We start from the raw sequence: 15,019 nt of genomic DNA, 5'->3' as shown, positions 1-15,019 counted from the left end.
GTGCACAGGGGCTGCTCTGTCTCTGGACTGTGAACTACAAAGACATGTGCAAGGAATGCTGGTGTTAGGGGGCTCAAGGAGAAGATTTTAGCGATGCCTGAATCCCTGCTGGTGATACAGCCAAGCCAGACTGGGTAAACCCATTAACTACGTGTAAACCACCAATCTATACATCCCCAAGCAATGTAAGCAAGCTGGCCCTGGGTCTCTCCAGAGATCTGGGGACTTTACACAGCACAGCACATAGTCCTAACTAGCTCACCTCATCATCCTGAGCCATGGGTCAGTACCAAACATCCCTGGAGATAAGCACAGAGCCATCTCATTTCAGCCAGGTGTTTCAGCCTAAACACCTCCTGCCTTACATAGCTTCATCTGGGTTCTCAGAAACTGTTGCTTCCTTTCCTTGGAACAAACCTGCCTTTGCCTTCACCTGGACCTTTCTCTTCTACAGCTCGGGGGAGACTGTCACTAGCGTGACCAGCTTGGCTCCACTGCAGCCCAAGAAGGGCAAGAGGCGGAAGGAGAAAGCTGACGTTCCTCCCGCAGTTCCTGCCAAAGGTAGGGAGCTAGCCAGTGGTCACCCGCGTGGTGAGCAGAGCACCTGGGGTCTGATGTGAGTTTAGGATGGGAGACGGACAGATGAAGCATGCGGCATTCCTGATTATATGGCCTGGAAAACTCCACCTAGATTCTGATCTTATCTGAGCCCTGTCCCTGAGGTGGGCTGGTGGGGGGTGGTGCCATTGGCCACACAGGGCTTTATCAGGGAGCTGCGGGGGTTGTGGTGGGGGGTCAACCTCTACAGACTATTCTAAAGTGTATTTCCTTCTGAACTGCTAACATGATCTGTGCAAAGCAGGATGGGGCAAAATGGTGTCTGTTAATTTAAGGGAAAAAGTTTCTCTGATTTTTCTAAGGATAAAAACCAGGTGTATAATTTAGTTTGGATTTGTTCTAGGGATAAAATGAGGGTTATTCCTTGATTCCAAGGAATCATGACAGAGCAGCATAAATGAGGAAGATGGGCATTTCCTGAGGCAAGAACTAAAGGTGTCTTTCAATAGTTCCTAAAATAACTGTGGCTAATTTAGGTCATACCTCAAAGGTTTTGATATAGATTTAGGAATACAAGGGATGCCCCAGTGAATAATTTAATAGCAAGACAAGATCCATTGTATTCCTCAGCCAGGGCTTTCTAGGATGTTCCCTAAGCTGCCTTTGAGCCGTGTGGCAGAAGGCAGTGGTGCTGAGTCTGAACATACATCAGTGGACAGAAGAGGCTGGGAGGCACGGGCCTCCTGGGAGGCACGGCACGTGTGGGTCTGGGAGGGAAGGGGGTGGCCCCTGCTCTGGGCTGGGCAGTGCACTGCTGTAGCGTCTCATTCTATCAGAGTGGTCAGTGACCTGTCTAACGAAAGACGAAAGTCAGACTCAGAGAACCACGTGGCAGAGCCTGCCTTTGGGTTCAAGTCCCAACTCATTTAAATATGAATCAGTTGCATGACATTGCAGGAAGAGCCTCAGTTTCCTCCTCCTCCTCCCATTTGGGGACAATAAGACCTTCCCTAATGACCTCACAGGGTGGCTGTGAGGGTCAAAGGTCACCACTGTCAGGGTTAGTGTGCAGCTAGGAGGAAGCCCCAGGGAAAGTTCCAGCCTCAGCCTTAACCAAGGGGACTTGGCTCTCACCTGCACATCTGACCTCTTTGTAGCTGGCGGTGTTTTGTGGACCTTGTTGAGGAGAGAGGATGACTTGTCCAAAGGCTAGGAGGGGATCACCATTCCCCGAAGGGCAGCAGTCCAGCGGTTACCTGGATCAGAAACTAAAGTTCCTCCACCAAAGCAGGAAGGGGCCCAGAAGACTCTGGGTCTGTGGTACTCACGGTATGTGGACTTTAGGGGTCCTGGGAGGAACTGCAAACTAAACCCTTGATGTGTTTCTACAGCTCCCATCGCCACCACGTTCCATAAACCGAAGCTGTTAAAGCCACAGAGGAAAGTCACCCTGGTGAGTAACCACATTCTCTGTGTTGTCCCCTCAAGCCCTAAACACACTCTGGTCCAAGGAGTACCTTTATTGACTCAAAACATGCTCCAAGTTCTTGGTGCTTCGTCCCCAAGCAAAGCCGTTCTCTCATCTTGGGTCAGCTTTCAAGCCAATTTTTCTCCATACCTAGTTCCCAGAGTGGCTTTTGAAAAATCCACATGGGATTGCTTTTTATCATCCATGCTCCTTTTCGAAAAGAAGGAAAAAAAATCACACTCTGGAATGTATAAAATATAAAGAGGACCAGCTTGTATAGATTTGTCTTGATAACCACTCTGAAGAGACTGCGAAAGAACCTTCCAGAATGTATGTTGTACCTTTTTATTTTGAAATACTTTTTAGATTTACAAAAGCGTTAGAAAGATGATACAGAAAGTTCCTGTCTATTCTGTGCCCAGCTTTTCCTAAGGTTAACGTCTCACAAAGCTCTGGTGTATTTGTCGAAACCAGGAATTTAGCCTCAGCATATTACCATTAACTGCACTCCAGATTCGGGTCAGATTTCAGCAGTTTTTCCACGAATGTTCTTTTGCTGGTGCAGGATCCCATCCAGGCTAGCACATGGATTTCATGGTCCTGTCTCCTTAACCTCTTCCAATCAAGCCCAGTGCCTCAGATCTATGGCCTTGCCACTTTAAAAGAGCAGCAGCTACATTTTTAGAATCTCCCTTGACTTGGGTTTCTCTGAGGTTTTTAATGATTAGAAATGAGCTTATGGATTTGAGGAAAGAACAACACAGAAGAGATATGCCTTTCTCGTTGCGTCCCATGGGGGGGACCTGCTGTGACGCTGACCTTGACCACTTAGTGAGGGTGAGTCTGCCAGACTTCTTCATATAAAATCACTACTTTTTCCTCTCCGTCGTCTGTTTGTTAGAAGTCAGTCGCTAAGTCCAGATTACACTCAAGAGGAGGAGCGTGAAGCTGTACCTCTTGAAGGGAGGGAGATTAAAGACTTTGGACACATATGAAAACCACCACAGTAATAGGTATTTTAGGGGAGATTCATCCAGCCTATGCAAATAGTCTGTTTTTCCTTGAACTTTCATCTACTTATTTTAGTGTTCATCAGCGAATTTTGCTTGTAGCACTTATTACTATGGTGAATTAATGGTGATTTTCTGTTTTCCTCAACCCGTCTCTGTTTACTACTTAAAATTCTTCTATAAGCACGAGCTGGCTCCCTTCTCTTGTTGATTTATTCACTAATTTCTTTACATCAGTGTGCATACATGGAGATTTAATTTCTTTTAAATTATTGTTTAACATATTAAATGTATTGTTATTCATTTTGTTGCTAAGTTTGTTCAGCAGTTGTATATTTGTGTGAGAGAGAGAGAAACAGAAAAAGAGAGGGAGAGAGAGGCAGAGAAACGGGCAAGCCTATTCTAAAATGTGTATGTATTGCAAAGGAAAAGAACAGAAAAGTGGAGAGTTTATGTATGCCAGTTCACAAAATTTACATTAAAACCACAGTAATTAAGCCATGTAGTAAGTAATTGGGCTTCCCTGGTGGCTCAGACAGTAAAGAATGTGCCTGCAATGCAGGAGACCCAGGTTCAATCCCTGGCTCGGGAAGATGCCCTGGAGGAGGACATGGCAACCCATGCCAGTATTCTCGCCTGGAGAATTCCATGGGCAGAGGAGCCTGGCGGGCTGCAGTCCATGGGGTCACAAAGAGCTGGACATGACTGAGCGGCTAACACTTTCACTTCACTTTCAAGTAATGGTATCAGCACGAGAATAGACACATAAACCAAAAGAAGATAATAAAGAGCCCCAAACGTATCTGCGTATGCATTGTCTCTTGATTTTATGACAAAGTGACATTGCAGCGCAGTGAAGAAGGGATTATCTTTTCCGTATATGGTGATTATCTTTTCTGTATATGGTACCGTATATATGTGGTACTTCACACCACACAAAAAATTAATTAGTATGAAAGGTAAAAATAAAGCTTCCTAAGCATAGCTACACAAGGTCAGGGCAAGCAAAGATTTTCAAATCTGTAATGTTGAGAGCTTGATGGTTGCAATCAGAACCTGTGTCCTTCTGAATACAGAGTGTAAGGTTTTAACCAGCTTATTCAAAGCTTTGTCTCCGAGGGAAACCTGGATCTCTGTGCATGACTCTGACATCTTCTGGCTCAGCCTTACCTCTGACCTATTCTGTGCCCAGGTTCCCTGCTGTTCCTCTGGACAGGATGGCTCCTCTGTTTTCTAAGAGAGAACCATCCTTTTCCCTGCAATGAACTGTGGGTTCTATTTTCATGCAGGGTGATTCCATCTGGTTCATGTTATCAAAAATTCCTCACCATTTCTGCTCTATTGGCTATACCTGTCTTGTCCTCACATACAGCAGCCAAGGTTTTGCTAATTTCAATAGATTTATGGTCATTCAGTGGACTTTGGGAAACTCAGTTGAACCCAGAGGCTGAAATGGTCCACTTTTCTTAGAGCATCCTGCATCCTACCCATGAGAAGCAGACTCCCCCGAGAGTCTGAGCTCAGTCTCCCGGCTGTGCATACCACTGCACGTGTGTAGGTGTGGGTGCATCTTTTCCAGATCTTTTATTCCTAACCCATGTATTTATCAACAACCTCAAGGCTGATTACACTTCTGTAAATTTTTGCCATTTTACATCCTAAGTTGCTCAGGGCCTGTTGTTTCTAATCTAATCTCTTACCCCTTGTGAAAACAGAAACTGCTCTTTATTGACGTTCCATTGATACATCCCAGGGATGTATAAGAAAAAGTGCTTTTTTGCATGTCATCGTATTTAATTCTCACAGTAAGATCCCCCATTCCTAGACTTGCCTGTGGGGACACACAAACACTCTGCTTAAGGAAAGTGAGTTCCTACAACCCGCGGTAGCGTTGCATCTCTCAGGAAGAAAGGGCTGCTCCCCCCGGACGGAGCAATGTCAGCAGCCTTGAATGGGCAGCTCTCTAGTTCACAGCGACACAGTGCTGCCTCCTTCAGCAGTTTGGGGCCACTTATAAATGAAGTAGATTCAATAGCATTTTCAAAAATAACTGGTCCCAATCACACGTTTTTTTCTTGTGGACTTTTTTGGGGGGATGGTTAAAACTTTCTTCACACCTAAATTGGCTTCACATGAGTTTTTTTTTTTCATTTTTCATCAAATTTTATTTTTTAAATTAATTATTTTAATTGGAATTGGCTCCACATGAGTTTTTTTTTTTCATTTTTCATCAAATTTTATTTTTTAAATTAATTATTTTAATTGGAGGATAATTACTTTGCAATATTGTGATGTTTTTACTGTACATCAACATGAATCAGCTGCAGGTGTACATGTGTCCCCTGCATCTTGAACCCCCTGCCCACCTCCTTCCTAATGTTGTGGACTTTTTGTTTGTTTGTTTGTTTGTTTGTTTGAGCTGGTGTGCTCCTCTGGGACGGAGATCCAACAGAGGAAATTATTGATTTGCACAGAAAGTCAGGGCAGTCATATATGCAGTTCAAAATGGATTCTTTGTTTTTTGGAAATATCCATACTGCTGTTATTAAATACCAATTTTCCTGTCCTTTGATCATTTAAGATATGAAAAGACTTAAAATGTTTTAAACCAAATTTTCCAGAAATGCGTCAATTTGAAGGCCAGTTTGCACCTACACCAATACACAATAAAGGAAAGAACTGACTTTGAGTGTACCTCTGCCTGATCAGCAGTTTAGAGTCAAAAATACCAGGCCTAGCATCTACAGGTTTTGGTTAATATTAAGATTTATTTTCCCAATAGTCCAGCATTGACCTCAGTCTCAATTTGGTCGATATTTATCTCTCAGATCAATAAGTCTTGATGGCAGCTGAAACTGCAGTCAATAGCTACCTGTTGACTCACACAGGCCTTGGTGGGTAATTTAGAAAATAATTTGGCAACATCTTTTCTTTGGGATCTGGTACCAGTTTAGGTGTTTAATTCTATAATTGCTGCATTTTGCCACAAAGTCCATAATACAATGTTTCCTGGAGTGGTCATGGGCCACAGAGCTCTCCAGCTCCCCAGCCCCTCTGTCCAGAGTGATGTTGACACATGCTCACCCCAAGAAAGCAACCTGCCTACTGCCTCTGCTGACTCACTGGCAAGAAGGAGGAGCCTCCACTTATTGAGCATTTACTGTGTGTCAGCTCCTCTGTTAGGTGATTGCAGGCTCCATCTCCCTCATCCCAACCACACACGCCGACCCCCAGCAGACCCTTGGGCTCCAGGCAAAAATGACAGGCCTGGGTCCTTGTGTTTTCATCCTCAAAGCTTAATATCTTTTCTTACGTTTCCAAGATAACGTGGCATTTTGCAAGAAGTATATATTCAGTTCAGTTCAATTCAGTCACTCAGTCGTGTCCAACTCTTTGTGACCCCATGAATCGCAGCATGCCAGGCCTCCCTGTCCATCACCAACTCCTGGAGTTCACTCAGACTCACATCCATCGAGTCAGTGATGCCATCCAGCCATCTCATCCTCTGTCGTCCCCTTCTCCTCCTACCCCCAATCCCTCCCAGCATCAGAGTCTTTTCCAAGGAGTCAACTCTTCCCATGAGGTGGCCAAAGTACTGGAGTTTCAGCTTTAGCATCATTCCTTCCAAAGAAATCCCAGGGCTGATCTCCTTCAGAATGGACTGGTTGGATCTCCTTGCAGTCCAAGGGACTCTCAAGAGTTTTCTCTAACACCGCAGTTCAAAAGCATCAATTCTTTAGCGCTCAGCTTTCTTTATAGTCCAACTTTCACATCCATACATGACCACTGGAAAAACCATAGCCTTGACTAGATGAAACTTTGTTGGCAAAGCAATGTCTCTGCTTTTGAATATGCTGTCCAGGTTGGTCATAACTTTCCTTCCAAGGAGTAAGCGTCTTTTAATTTCATGGCTGCAATCACCATCTGCAGTGATTTTGGAGCCCAGAAAAATAAAGTCTGACACTGTTTCCACTGTTTCCCCATCTATTTCCCATGAAGTGATGGGACCAGATGCCATGATTTTAGTTTTCTGAATGTTGAGCTTTAAGCCAACTTTTTCACTCTCCTCTTTCACTTTCATCAAGAGGTTTTTTGGTTTTTCTTCACTTTCTGCCTTAAGGGTGGTGTCATCTGCATATCTGAGGTTAGTGATATTTCTCCCGGCAATCTTGATTCCAGCTTGTGCTTCTTCCAGCCCAGCGTTTCTCATGATGTACTCTGCATATAAGTTAAATAAGCAGGGTGACAATATACAGCCCGACGTACTCCTTTTCCTATTTGGAACCAGTCTGTTGTTCCATGTCCAGTTCTAACTGTTGCTTCCTGACCTGCATACAGGTTTCTCAAGAGGCAGGTCAGGTGGTCTGGTATTCCCATCTCTTTCAGAATTTTCCACAGTTGATTGTGATCCACACAGTCAAAGGCTTTGGCATAGTCAATAAAGCAGAAATAGATGTTTTTCTGGAACTCTCTTGCTTTTTCGATGATCCAGTGGGTATTGGCAATTTGATCTCTGGTTCCTCTGCCTTTTCTAAAACCAGCTAGAACATCTGGAAGTTCACGGTTCACATATTGCTGAATCCTGGCTTGGAGAATTTTGAGCATTACTTTACTAGTGTGTGAGATGAGTGCAATTGTGCGGTAGTTTGAGCATTCTTTGGCATTGCCTTTCTTTGGGATTGGAATGAAAACTGACCTTTTCCAGTCCTGTGGCCACTGCTGAGTTTCCCAAATTTGCTGGCATATTGAGTGCAGCACTTTCACAGCATCATCTTTCAGGATGTGAAATAGCTCAACTGGAATTCCATCCCCTCCACTAGCTTACCAGAGATGAATAGTGGTTTGAAAGAAACAATGATAGGACTCAAGAAGAAAAAAGAGGTGGGACAGGCATTTTAGATGTTTTATAATCTAGGTGTCAAAACTGCCTTTCCCTAGTTTTACAAAACAACCAAACACAACAATCTGTTCTCAAAATTAGCTTATGAAGCCATGCCTTATCACCAAAGGTCTTTCTGATGGACAGTGTGTTCCCTTTGTCTAACAACCTGGAATGCTGACAATGAATCATTATTCCAATATATCAGTGGTTCTTCATCCTTAGGGGGCCAGGACGCACTTTCCCAAAACTCAAAATGTGTATCCTTCCAGTTGGCGGTGGGGGGACGGACACTAGATCAAAGTCTCCCCGAGGCCTTCAGGGGACCCCTGTTTCCTCCCCGTGGTTTTGGGATCCCTGACCCCACTGAGATAATTCGCACACTTCCAGAAACGGCTGTTGTCGCCCCCTTGTTTCAGAAGGAACAGTGCGTTTGATTTCCTTTTCTTGCCCTACTGATTCAGAGACCTTGTGGAGGAAGAGAAAACAGTCTCTGTGATGGGGAGGTGACACCTCGATAGCAACAGGGACTGTGAGCTGGAGGGTCGGGTTGGCAGCATCCCCAGACCGACTCACAGAGGATGCAGGCCCGTGGGCTCCTGCCTCAGGGTCACGCCTCCTCAGTGATGCTCCCTAAGTGGGTCACCTCTGTTTCCTCTCTCTGGAACCAAGTCACTTGCCTGTAGCACTCTGTAGCTAGAAAGATCAGACTACCCTTGTTCTCTAAGGAGAAACTATCCCTTGTGAGCAGAAGGCTGAAGACACGGGGAAATCAGCAACATCAGGGGCTTAATTACAACAAGTTTCCCAGTGGGTCTCTTGCATCCTGCCTCCCCCGCGGATCCATCTCCTGCACTACAGCCTAGGGATCTTTCTCAAACCCAACTCCAGTCATGTCATTTCCCTGCTTAAAATACTCTGGTGGCTCCCCCTTGCCTCCAGGATGAAGCATGGCTTCCTGCAGCGGCAGCTGTCATCACTGGTCTGCCGCTCCCCTCCTCCACCCCGCCAGCCTGTGTGGTCCAGGTCCCCTTACTGCTGGCCCCACAGGCTCTGTCCTGCACCTGCTGCCTGGCTCATCCTACCACAGGGCTGCCTCTCACCTCCAGGAGGGAGCTCACACACCACTTTCTTTTCTGAGGCCTCCTGCTCCTTCAACCCCACTTCTTCACACATCTGGACTCTCCTAGGCATCAGTGCTCCCCTCTGTATGTCAGGGCCTTGCCATTGCCGACTCCCATGGCACCATTTAGTTAATCTGTTCTACCTGACCCCGCAAGGCACTGATGCCCTTGTCCCTGGGAGTAAACTTGGGTCTCCTGCCATCACCCCAGCTGACCACTTTCCATCTCAGCTGCCCCCCGTCCCCAAACGGTGAGGCTGGCTTCCGCTCCTCCACCTCCTCAGTGTCACCTGCCTCTGGGTCCTCTTCTCCTTGAACACATTGCCTGGGAGGCTCAACACTCACAGGTGCAACAGCCAGCTGTGCAGCGCATTGGTTTCCTAGTCTCAGTCTTCAAGACAGTTCCACAGTGGCTCTTCTGACTGTGAAACATTCCCCAAGGGGGCTCCACATGTACCCCAACTTAAGCACACAGAATTCATCACCTTCCCCTGGTCCTGCCCCACCTAGGATATCCCTGCTGTCCAAACTCTAAGTGCCTTCTTCTCCCTCATCTGCATGTTCGTTGGTGACCAAAGGCTATCTGTTACTTCTCAGGCCCCTGGCTGTCCTTTCCTCCTCCCCGGCCACAGCTGGCCCGCATGCCCACCACCTCCCCATCCGTCTGACTTCAGGACCGCCCCCCGCCCCCCGGGGCTCCTTCAGCACCTGGCCTCACCTGTATCTTGGCACTTGTCATGCCTGACTCAACTTTCTCCCTCGCTAGAACCACATCGTGCCTTTTTACAAAGTGACCTTTATGTTTCTCTTACTGTGAAGGCTGGACATGGTAGACACCTTAGACACTGAAAACATTTTTTAAAAGCTTTTTAAAAATTGTGTTAAAATACACATAATATAAAATTTAGCATCTTAGCCATTTTAAGTATACAGTTCAGTGGTGCTAAGTATATTCACATTGTTGTACAAACAATTTCCAGAACTCTTTTCATCTTGCAAATGTCTGTCCTATTAAATAACTCTCCACTCTCCCCTCCCCCAGTCCCTGAGAGCTACCCTCTACTTTGTCTGTAAATTTGACCGCTCTGGGTACCTCATATCAATAGAATCATTTGGTATTTATCTTTTTGTGATTGGCTTGTTTTACTTAGCATAACGTTGTCAAGGATCATTTATGTTGCCACATGTGTCAAAATTTCCTTCTCGTTTTTAAAGCTGAATAATATTTTGATTTATGTATATATATTACATTTTGTTTATGCATTCATCTGTCGATGGACTCTTGGGATGCTGCCACATGCTCTATGAACATGGATGTGCATTCTCACCCACAGTGCACAAGGGTTTCGTTTTCTCTGCGTCCTTGCCAACCCTTATTTTCCGTGTTTTATTTTGTGGCCTTGCTAACGGGTGTGAGGTGGTACCGCACTGTGGTTTTGAGCTGCGTTTCCGTAGTGATTAGTGATGTTGAGCATCTTTTTCGTGTGCTTTGGCCATTTGTACCTCTTCTTTGCAGAAATGTCTGTTCAAGTCTTTCCCCATTTTTAAATCAGATTTGTGTGTGTTTGTAGATGTTCCTTTATGTATTCTGGATATTAACTCCTTTCAGATATATAATTTGCACATGTTTTCATCCATTCCGTAGGTTCCCTTTGCGCTCTGTTGACTATGTCCTTTAATGCCCAGAAGTTTTAAATTTTGATTAACATTAGTTTTAAAGTCATAGACAACCTGTCCATCACTGTGTCCTCAGTGGGGGACCTGGGATCTGCAGACTGTGTGTGGAGTGAATGAGTCGAGGACAAAGATCTGAGATTGCAGCTCTAAGTCCTCAGTGCTCAATGTGAGGTCCAGGGACCAGCAACCTGGACATCGCCTGGGAGCTTGTTGGGAAAGTAGCAGCTCAGGCCCCACCCTAGATCTACTGAATTAGAATCTGCAGTTCAACAGGGTCCCAGATGAATCTGATGCACCTTGAAGTTTAAGAAGTACAGTTCTGCGTAACTTAACAGACAGTACCCAGCTCTGGTTGAGTTATTGCTGGCAAGACCGAGTCATCACTGGCCACCTCCAGAAATAGTTATACTAACATTTTAGTAAGACAGGTCAGCCCACTTGGGAGAATGGTGAATTTTCTCATTATCAACAGAGATGATTAAACATGAGAATCTGCTTCTCAAGGGTATTGTGACTCTCCCTCATTCCTGAAAACCTTTCCTGGAGAGCTCATCCCCATCTCAGCTTGGTGTAGCTCTGTCCTGTGGGCTTCTAGGACCCCTCACAGTCACAGGTAGAGAATTCTGACATGTAGGGAATGTGTAGCCAAGACCCGTTTGCCTGGGATTCCCTTGAGTTTATAAAGTCTGCAGTAAACCTGCCTCCTCTCATGGAATCTGAAAGATCAGAGCACTTAAAACAGCCAGAGGATGAGGTTCATTCCATCATTGTTAAAGGGAACCTGTCTTAGGACAGGGCCTTCCTTCCGCCCAGTGTCAGCCCGGGACTGAGATGCTAGCTCTGTTCAGTATTTCCCTGGTGTCTGGAAAGAAGCCCCCTTCTTCCAGCTTAGTTTTCACTACCCAGAATGTACTTCTAAGACCAAAAAGAGTTTTTCTCTGTTCAGTAGCGGAAAAGGGCTTTGAGGCCCATTAGACCCCAGTGATGGAATTCTGAGAAGATTTTAATAATAACCCAAACTCCAGCAAAATTATTTCCAGAGGACATGCATTTCAGGTTTCTTGAAGGATGTTTATAATAAGCTGGAGAATTTCTCTTGTTGTCGTTAAATGTACCAGCACTGGTTCCAGTTGAATTCTACATGAAAAGGATATATTAACCTGCATAATATATGTGCATAATCTCGATTTAAAATTAAAAAGAAGGAAAAAACCCACAGCCACATGAACAATATATCGCCCCAAGTAAAAGCCTTGGGAAAACAAACAAAAACTATGCTTGTACCACGCTAGTCCCATTTTTAGAGAGATAAAAATTCTATGCCCCCCTCGGTACACATGCACATCCCGTTATTGTCACGGGGAGTTATGTATGTCGACTGGAGGGAAGAAGGGATGCGGGGCTTCGGAATGGATGAGAGTGGGGAAAACAGAAGTCGTTTCATTTCATGGGCTTCCTTCAGTCAGAGAGGGAGGGGCGAGCGGCTGGGTCTTTCATGAATGAGATGTGATCACCAAGGAGGCAAGATCAGGCGTCCCAGAAGTGGCAGTGGGAACATCCCGAATTAGGGACTCAGCCCTGATGCAGGGTTGTCACTTCCCTGTAGGCCAGGAGGTCGGTTCTGATGTCCCTCTGCTGCCTTGCGCTGTCTCCAAACAGCTGCTGGGCTGGAGGCTTCTCAACTGTATCACAGGCCAGTGGAGGCTGGTCAAGACTCTGATGTTCTTAAGGATGGCCCAAGTGAAGCCATTGCTTTCAGGAATCTTTTAAGACTGGTAGCACCCTAAGCACTCACTGGGGACCCTTTTTCGGGAGACAATGAGAATCCTCTAGAAGTGATACAGACAGAGTCGTTCCCATTCTGTTCTCGAAGGATTGTGCAGCTGTGTGCTTTCAGGAGGCCGGTGGCTTCGGGACTGACCACCTCGGAGCTGTGTTTCTCCCATTTGCTGCGTCACAGATTCATTGGAATTGCTCTGCTGTCTTACATCCAGTGTTGACAGGAGTGTACGAGTTGCTCTAGGGGTTGCAGCCTTTGACCCCTGACAAAGGTGAATAGGCGTCACAGAGGTGAGCTGGGGCCAAGGACAGCCCAGGCTGAAAGCAGGCTGGAAGTCCAGCAGGGCAGTCCACTGAGTGACTCCGCCTGGTCACGCAGACCCGCCCTGCCTGTGGGGGTCTTGAACCCTCTCTGGGGCAGGCCCGTCCCTGAGTGTCTACAGGGAACGTCCCTGTGAGAGGCAGCTCTTTCCATCTCAGCTCAGCTAATTTGCTGTCTTTATTGGGAACTTCATTGTTGGGATCGTTGCACTGCCAGGAAATTTTTTTTTAAACTCCTTCATTCTGTTTTATTTTTGTAATCTCATGGAGCAATATCATTTGTATATTTGATTTTTTTTAAAAAAGCCTATTTCATTGAAAACTTCAGTTTTGAATGCAGAGCACTTCAGAATTGTTATTAGAAGACTTTTTCAATCTCAAATAGAGAAAACGAGAAATGAAGTACCATTTTGGGGGGGGAAAAAAAGAGAGTAATAAAGCATCATCAACCTATAATATCTGTAACATCAAGCTAGGCACCCAGAACGTCAGGAAGAAAATTTCTACGTGAAGCTCAGTTCGTGACAAACTAATGGTATATGTAGGGGGTTTTGTTTCCCTAGCCACGTTCAGTGCTCACTATTATTATAATTCCCTAAAGCTGAATTGATAAATTCTAATAAGCACATGTGCGGCAATAAGACACAGCCCTGTGAATTAAGCTTATAGAGCATGCACAGAAAGATGATGGATGCAAACTGTGAATTCAGTCATAGGTGCCCGTTGCCCGCATTACATATAAACCCAACCAATAAACTGGCATACCTACTGCTGTTCTATATTTGTGCTCCGTGCTTGCTTCGTGCCTTGGGCATTGTGTCTGTGACATAATGCTCGTGTTGGTGATGGTATTGGTGCGGGTGTGATGAAGGTGGTGATAACGGTGGTTTTGATAGTAGTGATAACACACTTCACTTTGATGGCATGTGCCCATGCAGGCGCTACCCCAGTGCTTACCGATACAACATCGAGTAGCTCCCATGTGCCAGGTAGCAGTAGGTCGGGTATCTTTCTAGGAGGTAAGTTGCAGCGGCATGCTCCAGCCCACTCCTGTCTACTAGAGAGAGGAAATCTCTCTGGCATCTTGAAATCAGCCACTGTGGGAGGATTTACATATGTAAGTCAGCAAATGCTAGGAATGAATTTTCTTCGTGGGGGATCAGTTGCTCAGCAACGTCCCTGCATATCACTGGGTGCAGTGGTACATTTGGCAGAGCCCCTGCTCCCACTGAGCTGAGTGATCCGGTGAGAGGCTGGTCCTTGCCCTGGCTTTGGCGCTTGCTAGCTCTTGGCCCCAAGCTTGCCCTTCCCTGTGAAAAGAGGGTGGCAGTAAGAGGACGTTATGCAAGAGCTATTGGTGCACCAGTGAACACGAGGTGCTGTCGTTGCATCCCAGTGTGAGAAGACAGAAGCTCACCAAATGTACAGAGCTTTTTAGTGCCAAGGGGTGATATGCGCTCTGCAGAGCAAGAGAGCAGGGTAGGGAGCCAAGCAGGGACGTGTTTGATGGGGTGGGGCTGCCTTGGAGCGAAGACCTGATAAAGTGAGGGAGCAAGCCGCACTGCCATGTGGGGAAAGAACAGTCCAAGCAGAGAGCATAGCCCAGGCAAAGGCCCCACACAGGAAGTGCTGTCCAGGTGTGTCCAACAAACACGAGGAGACCAACATGGCCGGAGCACTGGTCAGCACGGGGGACACAGGATGTGAGCTGGGGACAGACGAGTCCCAGGGCAAGATCTGAAGGATGAGGATCTTGAAAAGGACCCTGGATTTTATTCCAAGTGTGAAGAGAAACAACGGGGAATTTTGTGCAGAGCAGGGAATGGCAGGATTCAGCTTATCCTTTTAGAACAACTATCTGTCGCACTATTTAAAAGTTTCCTGATTTTTTTCTGGGCAATTGTCTGAGCTCCAGTGGCACCCAGCAGTATCTGGTACATGATGTTTTCCAAATAATCTCTGACTGTCTTCTTTTCTCTGCTTCTAAATATTTCAAAGGGACCAATTGTTAAAGCAACACTTGTTCATTTCTGTGATAAAAATTATAGTCATAAGAATAACTGAGCACTTGTGTGGCATTTGCTGTTTAGCTGCTGGGTAATTTTCTGAGTACATTACATTTATTAATGCATCTAATCCTCAAACTAACCCTGTGGGACAGGTACTAGTATGGGTCCCACTTTACAGACAAACAGGTACAGAAA

At 45.8% G+C, this 15,019-nt stretch overlaps 1 protein-coding gene across 2 annotated transcripts in view; it reads left to right on the top strand.

Moving 5' to 3' along the window:
- The window catches only part of VSTM4 (V-set and transmembrane domain containing 4), an 81,238-nt gene that overhangs the window by 54,433 nt on the left and 11,786 nt on the right, over positions 1 to 15,019 (top strand). For both annotated transcript variants that reach the window (XM_027530529.1, XM_027530530.1), the window contains 2 exons: positions 455 to 561; positions 1,950 to 2,011. In XM_027530529.1, coding sequence (XP_027386330.1) covers positions 455 to 561; positions 1,950 to 2,011 — 169 coding nt within the window. The remainder of the gene's footprint in view (positions 1 to 454; positions 562 to 1,949; positions 2,012 to 15,019) is intronic.

This window comes from Bos indicus x Bos taurus, chromosome 28 (assembly GCF_003369695.1).
Source record: "Bos indicus x Bos taurus breed Angus x Brahman F1 hybrid chromosome 28, Bos_hybrid_MaternalHap_v2.0, whole genome shotgun sequence".
Classification (NCBI taxonomy): Eukaryota; Metazoa; Chordata; class Mammalia; order Artiodactyla; family Bovidae; genus Bos; species Bos indicus x Bos taurus.
Note: the sequence above shows the minus strand (reverse complement) of the source record. Positions and strands in the feature narration are given on the sequence as shown.